The 21,014-nt window shown below is 43.3% G+C and overlaps 1 protein-coding gene across 1 annotated transcript in view; it reads right to left on the minus strand.

The window, feature by feature from the left end:
- LOC135743858 (uncharacterized) overlaps positions 1 to 21,014 on the minus strand; it is a 62,882-nt gene that overhangs the window by 18,699 nt on the left and 23,169 nt on the right. The window contains exons 9-14 of the mRNA XM_065261719.2: positions 17,382 to 18,967; positions 13,785 to 15,356; positions 12,276 to 12,337; positions 11,991 to 12,103; positions 10,454 to 10,528; positions 8,102 to 8,296 (exon numbers count right to left, since the gene is read on the minus strand). Of these exons, the coding sequence (XP_065117791.2) occupies positions 8,102 to 8,296; positions 10,454 to 10,528; positions 11,991 to 12,103; positions 12,276 to 12,337; positions 13,785 to 15,356; positions 17,382 to 18,967 (3,603 nt within the window). The remainder of the gene's footprint in view (positions 1 to 8,101; positions 8,297 to 10,453; positions 10,529 to 11,990; positions 12,104 to 12,275; positions 12,338 to 13,784; positions 15,357 to 17,381; positions 18,968 to 21,014) is intronic.

Below are 21,014 nucleotides of genomic sequence, written 5' to 3' on the forward strand. Positions count from 1 at the left end.
ACCATTGTTGTAGTTGGAGCAACAGTAGTGGTGGTTGGAGCAACTGTTGTTGTACTTGGAGCAACTGTATTGGTGGTTGGAGCAACTGTTGCTGTAGTTGGAGCAACAGTTGTTGTAGTTGGAGCAACTGTAGTGGTGGTTGGAGCAACTGTTGTTGTACTTGGAGCAACTGTAGTGGTGGTTGGAGCAACTGTTGTTGTAGTTGGAGCAACAGTTGTTGTAGTTGGAGCAACTGTAGTGGTGGCTGGAGCAACTGTTGTTGTTGTTAGAGCAACAGTTGTTGTAGTTTGAGCAAGTGTAGTGGTGGTTGGAGCAACTGTTGTTGTAGTTGGAGCAACTGTAGTGGTGGTTGGAGCAACAGTTGTTGTTGTTGGAGCAACTGTAGTGGTGGTTTGAACAACTGTTGTTGTAGTTGGAGCAACAGTTGTGGTGGTTGGAGCAACAGTTGTTGTAGTTGGAGCAACTGTAGTGGTGGTTGCAGCAACTGTTGTTGTAGTTGGAGCAACTGTAGTGGTGGCTGGAGCAACTGTAATTGTTGTTGGAGCAACAGTTGTTGTAGTTGGAGCAATTGTAGTGGTGGTTGCAGCAACTGTTGTTGTAGTTGGAGCAACTGTAGTGGTGGCTGGAGCAACTGTTGTTGTTGTTGGAGCAACAGTTGTTGTAGTTTGAGCAAGTGTAGTGGTGGTTGGAGCAACTGTTGTTGTAGTTGGAGCAACAGTTGTTGTAGTTGGAGCAACAGTTGTGGTTGTTGGCGCAACTGTAGTGGTGGTTGGAGCAACTGTTGTTGTAGTTGGAGCAACAGTTGTGGTTGTTGGCGCAACTGTAGTGGTGGTTGGAGCAACTGTTGTTGTAGTTGGAGCAACTGTAGTGGTGGTTGGAGCAACAGTTGTTGTAGTTGGAGCAACTGTATTGGTGGTTGGAGCAACAGTTGTTGTAGTTGGAGCAACAGTATTTGTAGGTGGAGCAACTGTAGTGGTGGTTGGAGCAACTGTAGTGGTGGTCGGAGCAACTGTTGTTGTTGTTGGAGCAACAGTTGTTGTAGTTTGAGCAAGTGTAGTGGTGGTTGGAGCAACTGTTGTTGTAGTTGGAGCAACTGTATTGGTGGTTGGAGCAACTGTTGTTGTTGTTGGAGCAACAGTTGTTGTAGTTTGAGCAAGTGTAGTGGTGGTTGGAGCAACTGTTGTTGTGGTTGGAGCAACTGTAGTGGTGGTTGGAGCAACTGTTGTTGTAGTTGGAGCAACTGTATTGGTGGTTGGAGCAACTGTAGTGGTGGTTGGAGCAACTGTTGTTGTAGTTGGAGCAACTGTATTGGTGGTTGGAGCAACTGTAGTGGTGGTTGGAGCAACTGTAGTGGTGGTTGGAGCAACAGTTGTTGTAGTTGGAACAACAGTTGTGGTTGTTGGCGCAACTGTAGTGGTGGTTGGAGCAACCGTATTTGTAGGTGGAGCAACTGTAGTGGTGGTTGGAGCAACTGTTGTGGTGGTTGGAGCAACAGTTGTTGCAGTTGGAGCAACTGTAGTGGTGGTTGGAGCAACTGTAGTTGTGGTTGGAGCAACTGTTGTTGTAGTTGGAGCAACTGTTGTTGTAGTTGGAGCAACAGTTGTTGTAGTTGGAGCAACTGTAGTGGTGGCTGGAGCAACTGTTGTTGTAGTTGGAGCAACAGTTGTTGTAGTTGGAGCAACTGTAGTTGTGGTTGGAGCAACTGTAGTTGTGGTTGGAGCAACTGTAGTGGTGGTTGGAGCAACTGTAGTGGTGGTTGGAGCAACAGTTGTTGTAGTTGGAGCAACTGTAGTTGTGGTTGGAGCAACTGTAGTTGTGGTTGGAGCAACAGTTGTTGTAGTTGGAGCAACTGTAGTGGTGGTTGGAGCAACTGTTGTTGTAGTTGGAGCAACTGTAGTGGTGGATTGAGCAACAGTTGATGTAGTTAGAGCAACTGTAGTGGTGGTTGGAGCAACTGTTGTTGTGGTTGGAGCAACTGTAGTTGTGGTTGGAGCAACAGTTGTTGTAGTTGGAGCAACTGTAGTGGTGGTTGGAGCAACTGTTGTGGTGGTTGGAGCAACTGTAGTGGTGGTTGGAGCAACTGTAGTTGTGGTTGGAGCAACAGTTGTTGTAGTTGGAGCAACTGTAGTGGAGGTTGGAGCAACTGTAGTTGTGGTTGGAGCAACTGTAGTGGTGGTTGGAGCAACTGTAGTTGTTGTTGGAGCAACAGTTGTTGTAGTTTGAGCAAGTTTAGTGGTGGTTGGAGCAACTGTAGTGGTGGTTTGAGCAACTGTTGTTGTCGTTGTTGGAGCAACAGTTGTGGTTGTTGGCGCAACAGCTGTTGTAGTTGGAGCAACTGTAGTGGTGGTTGGAGCAACTGTAGTGGTGGTTGGAGCAACTGTTGTTGTAGATGGAGCCACTGTAGTGGTGGTTGGAGCAACTGTAGTTGTGGTTGGAGCAACTGTTGTTGTAGTTGGAGCAACTGTAGTGGTGGTTGGAGCAACTGTTGTTGTTGTTGGAACAACTGTAGTGGTGGTTGGAGCAACAGTTGTTGTAGTTGGAGCAACTGTAGTGGTGGTTGGAGCAACTGTTGTTGTTGTTGGAGCAACAGTTGTTGTAGTTTGAGCAAGTGTAGTGGTGGTTAGAGTAACTGTAGTGGTGGTTGGAGCAACTGTTGTTGTAGTTGGGGCAAATGTTGTTGTAGTTGGGGCACCTGTAGTGGTGGTTGGAGCAACTGTTGTTGTAGTTGGAGCAACTGTAGTGGTGGCTGGAGCAACTGTAGTGGTGGTTTGAGCAACTGTAGTGGTGGTTGGAGCAACTGTTGTTGTAGTTGGAGCAACAGTTTTGGTTGTTGGTGCAACTGTAGTGGTGGTTGGAGCAGCTGTAGTGGTGGTTGGAGCAACTGTTGTTGTAGTTGGAGCAACAGTCGTGGTGGTTGGAGCAACAGTTGTTGTAGTTGGAGCAACTGTAGTGGTGGTTGGAGCAACTGTAGTAGTGGTTGGAGCAACTGTTGTTGTAGTTGGAGCAACTGTAGTGGTGGTTGGAGCAACTGTTGTTGTAGTTGGAGCAACTGTAGTGGTGGTTGGAGCAACTGTAGTTGTTGTTGGAGCAACAGTTGTTGTAGTTTGAGCAAGTGTAGTGGTGGTTGGAGCAACTGTAGTGGTGGTTTGAGCAACTGTTGTTGTCGTTGGAGCAACTGTAGTGGTGGTTGGAGCAACTGTTGTTGTAGTTGGAGCAACAGTTTTGGTTGTTGGTGCAACTGTAGTGGTGGTTGGAGCAACTGTTGTTGTAGTTGGAGCAACAGTCGTGGTGGTTGGAGCAACTGTTGTTGTTGTTGGAGCAACAGTTGTTGTAGATTGAGCAAGTGTAGTGGTGGTTTGAGCAACTGTTGTTGTCATTGTTGGAGCAACAGTTGTGGTTGTTGGTGCAACAGCTGTTGTAGTTATAGCAACTGTAATGGTGGTTGGAGCAACTGTTGTTGTAGTTGGAGCAACTGTAGTGGAGGTTGGAGCAACTGTAGTTGTAGTTGGAGCAACTGTAGTGGTGGTTGGAGCAACTGTAGTTGTGGTTGGAGCAACTGTTGTTGTAGTTGGAGCAACTGTAGTGGTGGTTGGAGCAACTGTTGTTGTAGTTGGAGCAACTGTAGTGGTGGTTGGAGCAACTGTAGTTGTGGTTGGAGCAACTGTTGTTGTAGTTGGAGCAACTGTAGTGGTGGTTGGAGCAACTGTTGTTGTAGTTGGAGCAACTGTAGTGGTGGTTGGAGCAACTGTTGTTGTTGTTGTTGGAGCAACTGTAGTGGTGGTTGGAGCAACAGTTGTTGTAGTTGGAGCAACTGTAGTGGTGGTTGGAGCAACTGTTGTTGTTGTTGGAGCAACTGTAGTTGTGGTTGGAGGAACTGTTGTTGTAGTTGGAGCAACTGTAGTGGTGGTTGGAGCAACTGTTGTTGTAGTTGGAGCAACTGTAGTGGTGGTTGGAGCAACTTTAGTTGTGGTTGGAGCAACTGTAGTGGTGGTTGGAGCAACTGTAGTTGTGGTTGGAGCAACTGTTGTTGTTGTTGGAGCAACAGTTGTTGTGGTTGGAGCAACTGTAGTGGTGGTTGGAGCAACTGTAGTGGTGGTTGGAGCAACTGTAGTTGTGGTTGGAGCAACTGTTGTTGTAGTTGGAGCAACTGTAGTGGTGGTTGGAGCAACTGTTGTTGTAGTTGGAGCAACTGTAGTGGTGGTTGGAGCAACTGTAGTTGTGGTTGGAGCAACTGTTGTTGTAGTTGGAGCAACTGTAGTGGTGGTTGGAGCAACTGTTGTTGTAGTTGGAGCAACTGTAGTGGTGGTTGGAGCAACTGTTTTTGTTGTTGTTGGAGCAACTGTAGTGGTGGTTGGAGCAACAGTTGTTGTAGTTGGAGCAACTGTAGTGGTGGTTGGAGCAACTGTTGTTGTTGTTGGAGCAACTGTAGTTGTGGTTGGAGGAACTGTTGTTGTAGTTGGAGCAACTGTAGTGGTGGTTGGAGCAGCAGTTGTTGTAGTTGGAGCAACTGTAGTGGTGGTTGGAGCAACTGTTGTTGTAGTTGGAGCAACAGTCGTGGTGGTTGGAGCAACAGTTGTTGTAGTTGGAGCAACTGTAGTGGTGGTTGGAGCAACTGTAGTTGTGGTTGGAGCAACTGTTGTTGTAGTTGGAGCAACTGTAGTGGTGGTTGGAGCAACTGTTGTTGTAGTTGGAGCAACTGTAGTGGTGGTTGGAGCAACTGTAGTGGTGGTTGGAGCAACTGTTGTTGTAGTTGGAGCAACAGTCGTGGTGGTTGGAGCAACAGTTGTTGTAGTTGGAGCAACTGTAGTGGTGGTTGGAGCAACTGTAGTTGTGGTTGGAGCAACTGTTGTTGTAGTTGGAGCAACTGTAGTGGTGGTTGGAGCAACTGTAGTGGTGGTTGGAGCAACTGTTGTTGTAGTTGGAGCAACTGTAGTGGTGGTTGGAGCAACTGTTGTTGTTGTTGGAGCAACTGTAGTGGTGGTTGGAGCAACAGTTGTTGTAGTTGGAGCAACTGTAGTGGTGGTTGGAGCAACTGTTGTTGTAGTTGGAGCAACAGTTTTGGTTGTTGGTGCAACTGTAGTGGTGGTTGGAGCAACTGTTGTTGTAGTTGGAGCAACAGTCGTGGTGGTTGGAGCAACTGTTGTTGTTGTTGGAGCAACAGTTGTTGTAGATTGAGCAAGTGTAGTGGTGGTTTGAGCAACTGTTGTTGTCATTGTTGGAGCAACAGTTGTGGTTGTTGGTGCAACAGCTGTTGTAGTTATAGCAACTGTAATGGTGGTTGGAGCAACTGTTGTTGTAGTTGGAGCAACTGTAGTGGAGGTTGGAGCAACTGTAGTTGTGGTTGGAGCAACTGTAGTGGTGGTTGGAGCAACTGTAGTGGTAGTTAGAGCAACTGTAGTGGTGGTTGGAGCAACTTTTGTTGTTGTTGGAGCAACTGTAGTTGTGGTTGGAGGAACTGTTGTTGTAGTTGGAGCAACTGTAGTGGTGGTTGGAGCAACTGTTGTTGTAGTTGGAGCAACTGTAGTGGTGGTTGGAGCAACTGTTGTTGTTGTTGGAGCAACTGTAGTGGTGGTTGGAGCAACTGTTGTTGTATTTGGAGCAACTGTAGTTGTGGTTGGAGCAACTGTTGTTGTTGTTGGAGCAACTGTAGTGGTGGTTGGAGCAACAGTTGTTGTAGTTGGAGCAACTGTAGTGGTGGTTGGAGCAACTGTTGTTGTTGTTGGAGCAACTGTAGTGGTGGTTGGAGCAACTGTAGTGGTGGTTGGAGCAACTGTTGTTGTAGTTGGAGCAACTGTAGTTGTGGTTGGAGCAACTGTTGTTGTAGTTGGAGCAACTGTAGTGGTGGCTGGAGCAACTGTAGTGGTGGTTTGAGCAACTGTAGTGGTGGTTGGAGCAACTGTTGTTGTAGTTTTAGCAACAGTTTTGGTTGTTGGTGCAACTGTAGTGGTGGTTGGAGCAACTGTTGTTGTAGTTGGAGCAACAGTCGTGGTGGTTGGAGCAACTGTTGTTGTTGTTGGAGCAACAGTTGTTGTAGTTGGAGCAACTGTAGTTGTGGTTGGAGCAACTGTAGTTGTGGTTGGAGCAACAGTTGTTGTAGTTGGAGCAACTGTAGTGGAGGTTGGAGCAACTGTAGTTGTCATTGTTGGAGCAACAGTTGTGGTTGTTGGTGCAACAGCTGTTGTAGTTGGAGCAACTGTAGTGGTGGTTGGAGCAACTGTTGTTGTAGTTGGAGCAACTGTAGTGGTGATTGGAGCAACTGTAGTTGTGGTTGGAGCAACAGTTGTTGTAGTTGGAGCAACTGTAGTTGTGGTTGGAGCAACTGTAGTTGTGGTTGGAGCAACAGTTGTTGTAGTTGGAGCAACTGTAGTGGAGGTTGGAGCAACTGTAGTTGTGGTTGGAGCAACTGTAGTGGTGGTTGGAGCAACTGTTGTGGTGGGTTGAGCAACTGTTGTTGTCGTTGGAGCAACTGTAGTGGTGGTTGGAGCAACTGTTGTTGTAGTTGGAGCAACCGTAGTGGTGGTTGGAGCAACTGTTGTTGTAGTTGGAGCAACTGTAGTGGTGGTTGAAGCAACTGTTGTTGTAGTTGGAGCAACATTCGTGGTGGTTGGAGCAACAGTTAGTGTAGTTGGAGCAACTGTAGTGGTGGTTGGAGCAACTGTCTTTGTAGTTGGAGCAACTGTAGTGGTGGTTGAAGCAACTGTTGTTGTAGTTGGAGCAACATTCGTGGTGGTTGGAGCAACTGTTGTTGTAGTTGGAGCAACTGTAGTGGTGGTTGGAGCAACAGTTGTTGTAGTTGGAGCAACTGTAGTGGTGGTTGGAGCAACTGTTGTTGTAGTTGGAGCAACAGTCGTGGTGGTTGGAGCAACAGTTAGTGTAGTTGGAGCAACTGTGGTGGTGGTTGGAGCAACTGTTGTTGTAGTTGGAGCAACAGTTGTGGTTGTTGGAGCAACTGTAGTGGTGGTTGGAGCAACAGTTGTGGTTGTTGGAGCAACTGTAGTGGTGGTTGGAGCAACAGTTGGTGTAGTTGGAGCAACTGTTGTTGTAGTTGGAGCAACAGTCGTGGTGGTTGGAGCAACTGTTGTTGTAGTTGGAGCAACAGCCGTGGTGGTTGGAGCAACAGTTAGTGTAGTTGGAGCAACAGCCGTGGTGGTTGGAGCAACAGTTAGTGTAGTTGGAGCAACTGTGGTGGTGGTTGGAGCAACTGTTGTTATAGTTGGAGCAACAGTTGTGGTTGTTGGAACAACTGTAGTGGTGGTTGGAGCAACCGCTGTTGTAGTTGGAGCAACTGTAGTGGTGGTTGGAGCAACTGTAGTGGTTGTTGGAGCAACTGTAGTGGTGGTTGGAGCAACTGTAGTGGTGGTTGGAACAACTGTTGTTGTAGTTGGAGCAACTGTAGTGGTGGCTGGAGCAACTGTTGTTGTAGTTGGAGCAACTGTAGTGGTGGTTGGAGCAACAGTTGTTATAGTTGGAGCAACAGTTGTGGTTGTTGGAACAACTGTAGTGGTGGTTGGAGCAACCGCTGTTGTAGTTGGAGCAACTGTAGTGGTGGTTGGAGCAACTGTAGTGGTTGTTGGAGCAACTGTAGTGGTGGTTGGAGCAACTGTAGTGGTGGTTGGAACAACTGTTGTTGTAGTTGGAGCAACTGTAGTGGTGGCTGGAGCAACTGTTGTTGTAGTTGGAGCAACTGTAGTGGTGGTTGGAGCAACAGTTGTTGTAGTTGAAGCAACTGTAGTGGTGGTTGGAGCAACTGTTGTTGTAGTTGGAGCAACAGTCGTGGTGGTTGGAGCAACTGTTGTTGTTGTTGGAGCAACAGTTGTTGTAGTTTGAGCAAGTGTAGTGGTGGTTGTAGCAACTGTAGTGGTGGTTTGAGCAACTGTTGTTGTCGTTAGAGCAACTGTAGTGGTGGTTGGAGCAACTGTTGTTGTAGTTGGAGCAACTGTAGTGGTGGCTGGAGCAACTGTTGTTGTAGTTGGAGCAACTGTAGTGGTGATTGGAGCAACTGTTGTTGTAGTTGGAGCAACTGTAGTGGTGGCTGGAGCAACTGTTGTTGTAGTTGGAGCAACTGTAGTGGTGGTTGGAGCAACAGTTGTTGTAGTTGGAGCAACTGTAGTGGTGGTTGGAGCAACTGTTGTTGTAGTTGGAGCAACAGTTGTGGTTGTTGGCGCAACTGTAGTGGTGGTTGGAGCAACTGTTGTTGTAGTTGGAGCAACAGTCGTGGTGGTTGGAGCAACTGTAGTGGTGGTTGGAACAACTGTTGTTGTAGTTGGAGCTATAGCTGTTAGTGCTGTAGTTGACACTGTGATTCAATTGTAAATAAATGAACATTACTACACTTTAAAATGTATTATTCATCAAGTCACACACCAGTACCATGTTTTTCTTAGGCATGTTTGTAAAAGATCTGTGTAAACATGTCATTCATCTAAGCGTAGTATTGGCTTTAGTTAAGCTTTGTCCTTGAAACCATAACTGATGCATTCAAGTACTATTATGTCTCATTGTATTAATGTTTAAAAAAATAAAAATAATGAATCCCAAAGCTTTACTAGCATTGTAGATTGTTAATATAGTGGTTGTTTGCATTTTTTGTAAGCTTCTTAAAGCAACTTGCTTTACAGAGCGCATAGACATGTTCTGGTTTGTAAAAGTAATGTTTTGGTTGTTGCATTAAACTATTCTGACTTTGCAGTGTGGAAATTTCCATTTGTCCACCTAATGTACCTCTCGATGTTTATCATTATCTCTGATTTGCAGTTCATGTAAGTTCATGTTTAGTTTAAACAAATTCTGCTTTTTTACCCTTACTCTTATAAAAGTGGATTGGTTTTAAACAGTGTACTGAGCATGTGTACTGGGAGGCTTTTCCAGAGCCCATCACTAAGATAGCTCTATCTCCTCTGTGTTTCAACCTTGCTTAGGGAACCATAAATCTCAGGTTTAAATGTATACAAGGGGAATAAACACTGCCATTTCTCGAGGGTGCACGATGTGAAGATTGTCACAACGTGTGTAGCCCGTCATGTGTGTGGCTTGTCTTGTCAAAATATGTGTTTGGCGTGTCATGTAAACTTATGTGCACAGAAGTTTCAAAGGTTTTTTTAAAAGATACTCACATTTCCCAGATACTCGCTTAATCTCATGTGTAATCGGAGTTCAGTGTTAAGTTTGTGGCTTGTGAGTATTTTGTGAACATGAGCGTCTCTTTTATCATGAACCCCTTTGAAGCGTCTGCTGCAGGCATGTATTTTGACATGATACATCATGCACACAGGTTCACAAGACACTCTGAACACATATTTTGAATTCACTTCTCCCTCGGAAGAGAAAATAACGGCTACCACAAACAGATATTTAATATCACCTCCTTTATCAGAGATGTTGCAACAGTAAATTCAAAGCAGTAGTTGAGCATATTCTGCCCTGACTGGCCAGCTGCAGACATCTTGTGATAAAGGTCATTTAAGAAAATCCCATAGAGGGACACTTTAATAATCGTTTCCCAATTATATGTCTACATAACTGATTTCATTAGGTCTCTTTATAAGTTACAGCTAATCTGTTTTGTATCATTTTGGACTTTATTCTTTGGCATGGAAACTTTCATAAGGAGGCTTGTTGCATAAAATAAGCAGCTTCTAATTCACTGGAGTGTGAAGGTCATCACACGTCTCTCATTTCGCAACACGGTAAAGAGTTAAGAAGATGTTTTTTTTATGTGAGGGATCATGTAAAGTATATGCAGAAAGCTGTTATCGCAGAAATAAGCCCAGACAGTGCGATCAGGACACAAAGTGCAGGGTCTTGTACCAGACTGAAGAGGTTTATTTCGCAAAAACAATCTGTTGACATTACATTATACCGCTTATTACATGGCTATTTACCTCATAAGTAAGGTAAGAAACGTTAAATGTTCATTTGAAATATTTTATTCTCTTATTTTTAACAAATGTTGACCTTCTGTTAGGGGTTACATTCGATTTTAATATAAGACAAGATGTTTAAATGTCCCCTATTTGTTATTATTTTACTGGTAACTTGTTTTAACAATATTTAAACTTTATACTATATGTTAGTTTTTTATCATAATCGTCACACAGGACAAAACAACTATGATAACAGTCTAATAAAGGCTGTTTTATGTACGTTTTTATGGTGGGGCAAGTGATGGGGCCACTAGAAAAAATCCTTAGCGTTCAGCCCTGCATTAAAAAATATCCCAAAATAAAATGATATGAATAATACTGAAGCCCTGCTCCTTTTAAAAACACCACTTCTGTGATTCTGCTTTAATGAATATGTAAAACCTAGACACAACATATATAATAATAATAACACAAAAGAAAAAAAAACTTCAAAAAGGTCCTTCCACTAGGCTGACTATGCCCCTGTATTTCTAGAAGAAAAGAAAAAAAATAATGATTTTTTAAATTTTGGTGATATGAGTGAGACTTACCCGAGTTAGTTGTTGTATCTAGACTTGGAGTTGATGTAGGAGTTGGAGTTGTAGAGAAGAATGTTGATGTTGCCTCTGTTATTCACAAAACATTTAAAAAATCAGTATTCATTTTCCTTATTTAATATATTTAAAACATTTTCACCTCAGTGTTAAAAAAACATTTATTTTCTGTTTATCAGCAGCAGTTTTATCCACAATTCTTGAAATGTATTATTCAGAGCCAACACAGCAACTTTCAATTTGACATGAGCAGTTAGGAAAAGAAATGTCAAATCAAATTGACATTTAAGATTAAAGCCCACATTGCCTATGTTTAATTGCAAATGTTTGTGGATCGGGAAGGGGCTTAAGCCCTTGAGAACAACACCCCCCCACCCCAAACACAGGATATCATTTTTGAATGATTTTATTGAACAGCAAAAACATTAAATGAATGATAAGGGATAATGATAACACTTTACAAAAACGTTGTATATGTTGGCAATTAGTTAATGCATTAGCTAACATGAACTAACGATGAGCAATACTCCTACAGCATTTATTAATCTTAGTTCATTATTAATCTTTAATCAAGTGCTTTAACTGGTAACATGAATTAATGCACCATAAACTAACATGATTTAACTGTATTGACATTAACTAACAATAACAAGAATGAATGTTGAAAAACTATATAGTTTGTTGTTTGTTCATGTAAGGTGATGCATTTACTAATGTTTACGACTACAACCTTATTGTAAAGTGTTACAGATCTAATAAATTAATACATATCGTACACAACATTTTAAACACATGGATTCCCAATGCTTTAGTTCGCTTTTAGTCTGCATTTGCCTTTTAGTCTGTCTGCCTTCCTGTTGTTTCTTCTTTAATATTAAATGTTTTTCTACTCTTCTTGATCAACCCTTACATTGTTACTTGGACTGTCATCTTGTTTTATATCCACATTGTATCTTTCTTTTGATAAGTAATGGTTCACCAGGATCTGTATTGCCTGCTTTTTACACAAAGATTATAACTAGTGATAGAGAAAATAAAGTTAACCCTAACCCTAACACCAGAGACGATACAATTGGCAAAATGTGCAGTTGGATTGCTGACTTTTTACAAAACACAGAAAGTGCTGCTTACAGTAATATTGAAAACTTACTATTACTTGTAGTATTTACAGTAAAATATTCACTAGATTCACTGAATTAAACTTGTGATTAGAGTAATACAGATTTCTAACAGTATTTGTAAAGTGTGTTGTTACAAACAATTTTGTGTTTTCCATTTAGTGTCTAATGAATGCTTTGTAGTGTTCGATATTATAGACTTATGTGTGTATGATTTGAAAGTTTAGTTTGATTTTAAGTACAGGTGAAATAGTTTTGAACATTAAAAAATTTTGCTAGAAGAGTCAGGACTTCTGTAAATTTAGTTTGTAAATCTGGATTTGTGTTTAAGGTTTTGAGAAGATGAGTGATGGAGGTTTCAAAAAATGTTTTTTAGCGATGCAGAAAAACTGTAATAGTGTATGAGTGAAACTTACCCACACTGGTGACATCATAACCTGTAGTAGCATTAAGGAGTGCCTGTTCAACATCATTATTATTGGGTGGTTGAGAGAATGTGCCATTCATCTCTGTGATGATTGATCCTTTCCTACAACAAGAAACAGAAGACTAATGGGCTCATGTTTTTCAATGAACTGTGTGATGAATCCTGTCATTTGCAGTGAAATAATGCTTTACTTTAATGCACAAATATTATTTACTGTAGAAATAACTTTGAATTACACATAAATATTGTTGTTTAAAAATGCTTAAAAACTTACGTGAACTTAATAATTATCAGTCTAAGGAAATACATAAATTTACTCCTCAAGACTGCCTCAAACTGTAGAAAAAGCAAAACACATTCAGTTTCAACTGTGAACTGTACAACAGAAACACTTTATAATAAACTTAATTACTGAAATATAAACTGACAAAAAAATTTCACAGACAAGGCTGAAGGTTAGGCCTAGAATAAGAAACATGTTGGCGCTGTCTCATCTGAAAATAACTTGAACTTACAGATTTTAAAATATGCCAGTGTCTTTGATTTGTCTCAAGATACACACCAGTAACATCTTTATCTAAGGCAGCTTTATAAAAGATGTTTAAACGTCTTTATTTAACTAAGAACTAGTCTTGGCTTTAGCTAAACCTTGTTTGTAAAACCAGGCCATAAAACAAAAAGTTTCAATAGTAACAATGTCTAAAATATAGTGCACATTCCAGTTCTCATTGCTCTACTGTTTAATGTATTTTATATTATTTTGTATTATAGTTTTTCTCAGTTGCTTTGGTGCATTTCTCACATCACTATTTACATTTGCACAACAGTAAGTTCAACCTCCACAACATTTAGTCATTTGTGCACTTCATAGTAGAAGTTTCTCATTCCTTCGAACAAATTTCTAATGCTTTTGGACATGCATCAATTGCTTTCATACAATTCTCTGCTGTTTTATAACATTATTATTTGCTTAAGTCATGTCAGTCAAAATTAACTATACTTTTGAATGCTGAATAGTCATTCCATATAAAACTAATAGTCATCATTTCATTGCTTTAGTCATTAGATACAAAAATGTTGAACTAGTTGTCAAAATCATTTTTTAAATCTTTTTTTTCCCTGAAAATGTCTCCTAAATTGAGCATTTTCTGAAATTATGTGGCCAGACAGAGAGGAATGTCTGAATGTGCAAGAATGATTACAGTACTATGTATGTTGTATGTTTAGTTTCAATATGCAATATTGTTTACAATTGTGCACAGCTCTACCCAAAGGGGGTTTCTTTTTGTTGTAAATAAGGGTGTTTTTTTTCTTTTGCACAATGCAGTGAACAAATTAGAATTGCAAAGAGCATATGCAGTAAAAATGTTGTGTACTCACTTACCTCACAAAATACAGTGATGTGTAACTTTACTGTATTTTTCAAATAGCTGTGCAAATAATATATAGTGCTGTCTTGAGCATTTTCAGGTAGTGTCATCAAGATCTGACTGTTTTGCATTGGAAAACATTTAAAAAGTAAACTGTCCTAATGAAAACATGACTAAGCCATTTGACTATCTTGTTCATAAACAATGATGTCAGGACTTTTAATTTTGATGACACTGACACTTTCATTAACATGAATACTTGCTTTTGAGAACTGAACTGTACATTTTGAGCAAGTGACATGCTTTTGAGAACTGCACTAACTGTTTTGCAAATATACATAGTGATGTGAGAAATGCACCAAAGCGACAGAGAAAAACTGTAAACTGTTTAAAGTGTTTGTGTCGCACTGTACCTCTTGTATCATGTTTTTTTCCCGACTTTTATAAGCATCAGAAGATCGTTCTGACAGGTCAGGGATAAAATTTTCTTTTGTAACCATTTTAATACGGACTATGTATGGTTTTGGTGTGGTTGTTGGTGCTTGTGTTGTGGTTGTTGGTGCAGCTGTTGTGGTTGTTGGTCCTTCAGTCGTGGTTGTTGGTGCAGCTGTTGTGGTTGTTGGTGCAGCTGTCGTAGTTGTTGGTGCAGCTGTTGTGGTTGTTAGCGCAGCTGTCGTGGTTGTTGGTGCAGCTGTCGTAGTTGTTGGTGCAGCTGTTGTGGTTGTTAGCGCAGCTGTCGTGGTTGTTGGTGCAGCTGTAGTAGTTGTTAGTGCAACTGTTGTGGTTGTTGGTGCAGCTGTTGTGGTTGTTGGTGCAGCTGTCGTGGTTGTTAGCGCAGCTGTCGTGGTTGTTGGTGCAGCTGTAGTAGTTGTTAGTGCAACTGTTGTGGTTGTTGGTGCAGCTGTTGTGGTTGTTGGTGCAGCTGTTGTGGTTGTTGGTGCAGCTGTCGTAGTTGTTGGTGCAACTGTTGTGGTTGTTGGTGCAGCTGTTGTGGTTGTTGGGGCAACTGTCGTAGTTGTTGGTGCAGCTGTCGTGGTTGTTGGTGCAACTGTTGTGGTTGTTGGTGCAGCTGTTGTGGTTGTTGGGGCAACTGTTGTGGTTGTTGGTGCAGCCGTTGTGGTTGTTGGTGCAACTGTCATGGTTGTTGGTGCAGCTGTCGTGGTTGTTATTGCAGCTGTCGTGGTTGTAGGTGCAGCTGTCGTGGTTGTTGGTGCAGCTGTCGTGGTTGTTGGTGCAGCTGTTGTGGTTGTTGGTGAAGCTGTCCTGGTTGTTGGTGCAGCTGTTGTGGTTGTTGGTGCAGCTGTTGTGGTTGTTGGTGCAGCTGTCCTGGTTGTTGGTGCAGCTGTTGTGGTTGTTGGTGCAGATGTTGTGGTTGTTGGTGCAGCTGTCGTGGTTGTTGGTGCTTGTGTTGTGGTTGTTGGTGCAGTTGTTGTGGTTGTTGGTGCAACTGTCGTGGTTGTTGGTGCAACTGTCGTGGTTGTTGGTGCAGCTGTCGTAGTTGTTGGTGCCTGTGTCGTGGTTGTTGGTGCAACTGTCGTGGTTGTTGGTGCAGCTGTCGTGGTTGTTGGTGCAGCTGTAGTGGTTGTTAGTGCAGCTGTAGTGGTTGTTGATGCAGCTGTTGTGGTTGTGGGTGCAACTGTCGTGGTTGTTAGTGCAGCTGTTGTGGTTGTTGGTGCAGCTGTTGTGGTTGTTGGTGCAGCTGTTGTGGTTGTTGGTGCAGCTGTTGTGGTTGTTGGTGCAGCTGTTGTGGTTGTTGGTGCTTGTGTTGTGGTTGTTGGTGCTTGTGTTGTGGTTGTTGGTGCAGGTGTTGTGGTTGTTGGTGCAGCTGTTGTGGTTGTTGGTGCTTGTGTTGTGGTTGTTGGTGCAGCTGTTGTAGTTGTTGGTGCAGCTGTCGTGGTTGTTAGTGCAGCTGTCGTGGTTGTTGGTGCAGCTGTTGTGGTTGTTGGTGCAGCTGTCGTGGTTGTTGGTGCAACTGTCGTGGTTGTTGGTGCAGCTGTTGTGGTTGTTGGTGCAGCTGTTGTGGTTGTTGATGCAGCTGCTGTGGTTGTTGGTGCTTGTGTTGTGGTTGTTGGTGCAGCTGTCGTGGTTGTTGGTGCAGCTGTCGTGGTTGTTAGTGCAGCTGTCGTGGTTGTTGGTGCAGCTGTCGTGGTTGTTGGTGCTTGTGTTGGGGTTGTTGGTGCTTGTGTTGTGGTTGTTGGTGCAGTTGTTGTGGTTGTTGGTGCAACTGTCGTGGTTGTTGGTGCAACTGTCGTGGTTGTGGTTGCAACTGTCGTGGTTGTTGGTGCAGCTGTCGTGGTTGTTGGTGCAGCTGTCGTGCTTGTTGGTGCAGCTGTCGTGCTTGTTGGTTCAGCTGTCGTGGTTGTTGGTGCAGCTGTCGTGGTTGTTGGTGCAGCTGTCGTGGTTGTTGGTGCAGCTGTCGTGGTTGTTGGTGCAGCTGTTGTGGTTGTTGGTGCAGCTGTCGTGGTTGTTGGTGCAGCTGTCGTGGTTGTTGGTGCAACTGTCGTGGTTGTTGGTGCAACTGTCGTGGTTGTTGGTTCAACTGTCGTGGTTGTGGGTGCAACTGTCGTGGTTGTTGGTGCAGCTGTCGTGCTTGTTGGTGCAGCTGTCGTGCTTGTTGGTGCAGCTGTCGTGGTTGTTGGTGCAGCTGTCGTGGTTGTTGGTGCAGCTGTCGTGGTTGTTGGTGCAACTGTTGTGGTTGTTGGTGCATCTGTTGTGGTTGTTGGTGCAGCTGTCGTGGTTGTTGGTGCAACTGTTGTGGTTGTTGGTGCAGCTGTTGTGGTTGTTGGGGCAACTGTCGTGGTTGTTGGTGCAACCGTTGTGGTTGCTGGTGCAGCTGTCGTGGTTGTTGGTGCAGCTGTTGTGGTTGTTGGTGCAGCTGTTGTGGTTGTTGGTGCAGCTGTTGTGGTTGTTGGTGCTTGTGTTGTGGTTGTTGGTGCAGCTGTCGTGGTTGTTGGTGCAGCTGTCGTGGTTGTTAGTGCAGCTGTCGTGGTTGTTGGTGCAGCTGTCGTGGTTGTTGGTGCTTGTGTTGGGGTTGTTGGTGCTTGTGTTGTGGTTGTTGGTGCAGTTGTTGTGGTTGTTGGTGCAACTGTCGTGGTTGTTGGTGCAGCTGTTGTGGTTGTTGGTGCAGCTGTTGTGGTTGTTGGTGCAGCTGTTGTGGTTGTTGGTGCTTGTGTTGTGGTTGTTGGTGCAGCTGTCGTGGTTGTTGGTGCAGCTGTCGTGGTTGTTAGTGCAGCTGTCGTGGTTGTTGGTGCAGCTGTCGTGGTTGTTGGTGCTTGTGTTGGGGTTGTTGGTGCTTGTGTTGTGGTTGTTGGTGCAGTTGTTGTGGTTGTTGGTGCAGTTGTTGTGGTTGTTGGTGCAACTGTCGTGGTTGTTGGTTCAGCTGTCGTGGTTTTTGGTGCAGCTGTCGTGGTTGTTGGTGCAGCTGTCGTGGTTGTTGGTGCAGCTGTCGTGGTTGTTGGTGCTTGTGTTGTGGTTGTTGGTGCTTGTGTTATGGTTGTTGGTGCAGTTGTCGTGGTTGTTGGTGCAACTGTCGTGGTTGTTGGTGCAACTGTCGTGGTTGTTGGTTCAACTGTCGTGGTTGTGGGTGCAACTGTCGTGGTTGTTGGTGCAGCTGTCGTGCTTGTTGGTGCAGCTGTCGTGGTTGTTGGTGCAGCTGTCGTGGTTGTTGGTGCAGCTGTCGTGGTTGTTGGTGCAGCTGTCGTGGTTGTTAGTGCAACTGTTGTGGTTGTTGGTGCATCTGTTGTGGTTGTTGGTGCAGCTGTTGTGGTTGTTGGTGCAACTGTTGTGGTTGTTGGTGCAGCTGTTGTGGTTGGTTGGGCAACTGTCGTGGTTGTTGGTGCAACCGTTGTGGTTGCTGGTGCAGCTGTTGTGGTTGTTGGTGCAACTGTTGTGGTTGTTGGTGCAGCTGTTGTGGTTGGTTGGGCAACTGTCGTGGTTGTTGGTGCAACCGTTGTGGTTGCTGGTGCAGCTGTCGTGGTTGTTGGTGCAGATGTCGTGGTTGTTGGTGCAACTGTCGTGGTTGTTGGTGCAGCTGTCGTGGTTGGTGGTGCAGCTGTCGTAGTTGTTGGTGATTGTGTTGTGGTTGTTGGTGCAGCTGTCGTGGTTGTTGGTGCAACTGTCGTGGTTGTGGGTGCAACTGTCGTAGTTGTTGGTGATTGTGTTGTGGTTGTTGGTGCAGCTGTTGTGGTTGTTGGTGCAACTGTTGTGGTTGTTGGTGCAGCTGTTGTGGTTGTTGGTGCAGCTGTTGTGGTTGTTGGTGCAGCTGTTGTGGTTGTTGGTGCAGATGTTGTGGTGGTTGGTGCAACTGTTGTGGTTGTTGGTGCTTGTGTTGTGGTTGTTGGTGCAGCTGTCGTGGTTGTTGGTGCAACTGTCGTGGTTGTTACTGCAGCTGTTGTGGTTGTTGGTGCAGCTGTTGTAGTTGTTGGTGCAACTGTCGTGGTTGTGGGTGCAACTGTCGTGGTTGTTGGTGATTGTGTTGTGGTTGTTGGTGCAGCTGTTGTGGTTGTTGGTGCAACTGTTGTGGTGGTTGGTGCAACTGTTGTGGTGGTTGGTGCAGCTGTTGTGGTTGTTGGTGCAGCTGTCGTGGTTGTTGGTGCAGCTGTTGTGGTTGTTGGTGCCGCTGTTGTGGTTGTTGGTGCAGATGTTGTGGTTGTTGGTGCAGCTGTCGTGGTTGTTGGTGCCTGTGTTGTGGTTGTTGGTGCAGATGTTGTGGTTGTTGGTGCAGCTGTTGTGGTTGTTGGTGCAGCTGTTGTGGTTGTTGGTGCAGATGTTGTGGTTGTTGGTGCAACTGTAGTGGTTGTTGGTGCAGCTGTCGTGGTTGTTGGTGCAGCTGTCGTGGTTGTTGGGGCAGCTGTCGTGGTTGTTGGGGCAACTGTTGTGGTTGTTGGTGCAGCTGTCGTGGTTGTTGGTGCTTGTGTTGTGGTTGTTGGTGCTTGTGTTGTGGTTGTTGGTGCAAATGTCATGGTTGTTGGTGCAACTGTTGTGGTTGTGGGTGCAACTGTCGTGGTTGTTGGTGTAGCTGTCGTGGTTGTTGGTGCAGCTGTTGTGGTTGTTGGTGCCGCTGTTGTGGTTGTTGGTGCAGATGTTGTGGTTGTTGGTGCAGCTGTCGTGGTTGTTGGTGCCGGTGTTGTGGTTGTTGGTGCCTGTGTTGTGGTTGTTGGTGCTTGTGTTGTGGTTGTTGGTGCAGCTGTTGTGGTTGTTGGTGCAGCTGTTGTGGTTGTTGGTGCAGATGTTTTGGTTGTTGGTGCAGCTGTTGTGGTTGTTGGTGCAGATGTTGTGGTTGTTGGTGCAGCTGTTGTGGTTGTTGGTGCAACTGTAGTGGTTGTTGGTGCAGCTGTCGTGGTTGTTGGTGCAGCTGTCGTGGTTGTTGGGGCAACTGTTGTGGTTGTTGGTGCAGCTGTCGTGGTTGTTGGTGCTTGTGTTGTGGTTGTTGGTGCTTGTGTTGTGGTTGTTGGTGCTTGTGTTGTGGTTGTTGGTGCTTGTGTTGTGGTTGTTGGTGCAAATGTCGTGGTTGTTGGTGCAACTGTTGTGGTTGTGGGTGCAACTGTTGTGGTTGTTGGTGTAGCCGTTGTGGTTGTTGGTGCTGCTGTAGTTGACACTGTGATTTAAGTGTAAATGAATGAATATTACTATCCTGTAAAATATATCATATTATATGCACTTTAGATGTAACAATATATTTTTTAGGTCTGTTATAATTGTTTATTCATTTATATGAGGAACTACTGAAAATAATTCATCACAAAGCTTTTTTGGCATCGTAGAGTGTTTTTACGGTGTTCTGGAAACACCCGTTGTGAGGTTCTGTAGTAACATTTTGATTGATGCATGAAGTTACTCAGACTTTGCAGTAAGTAAATGTCATCTCCCAATTCAGCTTTAGATGTTTATTGATGTCTCTGATGAGTTACAGGTCTCTTTATGAGTTACAGCCAACCAATATCATTATTATGGACTTTATTGTCATGGAAATGTACATTAAAAAGGCTTGCTACATTAAATAAGCAGTTTTTAATTTACTGTAGTGTGAAGTTCTTGAGTCGACTATGACATGTCTCTCATCTCACAATATGGCAAAAAAAATAAAAGATGGTCTTTATGCAGTGATATCAAAGCACATTTAAACATGGCATACATACAGTATAGTGAAACTAATTTTCGGTTTATGTCCTCAATTATGTTTCCGAATATCTTTTTACTCTGCAGCTTTTTCAAAGATATCTAATTTATTTACTGTTCTTCATTACATACGAGAAATAACTTTCCATGGACATTTTGAGAGTGCTCACCTTTCAGTTCATTATTCTAGTTAAAGTGTTTGGCATTAGTATGCTGCCAAATCTCACAGAGTTAGTGTGAGGCTCAAACAATTGAGTTTTTTCTCATGCCTCAAACATCTAGTTTTTCATGCAAAGCTGAGACTAATCTCATTTGGTCTGCCTTAGTCAGCAGTTAACTTTTTATAGGACACAAAAAGCCAAAGTGCAAGCTCCAGTGTGACGAGTCCAGTTAATGGAGTAAGAAAAACACCCTTCATTCGTCAATAAAGATCAGAGCAAGCAGGAATCATATATTGGCAGCCCTGGATCGAAGCAGCTAGGACACAGCCAATGCATGTGATGTTCTAAAACAGTTGCCAATAAATTGCTTTTATTAAAATGTCTTTGATTCAACATTTTATTGCAAAGTTTTATCTTGTATCACAAAACTAAAGTTTCTTTAGACTGCAGGACGATGATGTCGTTGTTGTGCTATTAAAATAGTGGATTATGAATTTATATCTAAACATAAACAGCACATATTTTTGCTGTTCTCATTTCTGTGACACTTGCGCTGGTGCTCTTGACCCAACAACATCATTTTAGACTTTAAACTAAACTGTACAGAAAAAATACAGCAGAGGTGCTATAGCCTACCTATGTCTAAAAGAACAGTGATGTTTTTATAGACGAATAGATGGTAAACAGTTTAAACAACTTTTAAGAAGAGATGCTGCCTTTCGCTGTAGACTAGTTTGACTTTAAACTGCGGAGTTTGATCAGTGTATGATGTCAAAAGCACCACCAGATGCAATGAGAGAACAGACAACTCTGTAACACTTTAGTATACGGAACCAATTCTCACTTTTAACTAGTTTCTTATTAGCTTACATATTGGACTGTTTATTAGTGCTTATAAAGGACATATTAATGCCATGTTTAATTTTAATTAGCAGTAAATTGGGAGTTTACTGAGGCAAAGTCATAGTTAATAATCAATAAGTATTCCCCATACTGTACTAATGTGTTACCGACAACTCTGTATGCTTTTGAATCATTTTTGTGGTACTTTAATTTCATTCAACAACTAATCTTCACAGTGCTTTAAATGGAAAGAGGTAAGAGGTAATGAAAAACCTGTCAATATTTGGTCTAAACCTGTATGAATTTCTTTGTTCTGCTGATCACAAATGAAGAAATGACGGTAAGCACATAGTTGACAGCACCCATTGACTTCCATAGTAGGACATGCAAATACTATAGAAGTCAACAGTGTGCTTGCTATCATGCACACTCTTAGAAAGGATGTGTTAATTTTTAACACATCTTTGTGTTAAGATTTTAACACATTATTTGTAATTTTAACAGATTATGTGTCATTTTGTA

The sequence above is a fragment of the Paramisgurnus dabryanus genome, chromosome 2 (assembly GCF_030506205.2).
Source record: "Paramisgurnus dabryanus chromosome 2, PD_genome_1.1, whole genome shotgun sequence".
Lineage (NCBI taxonomy): Eukaryota > Metazoa > Chordata > Actinopteri > Cypriniformes > Cobitidae > Paramisgurnus > Paramisgurnus dabryanus.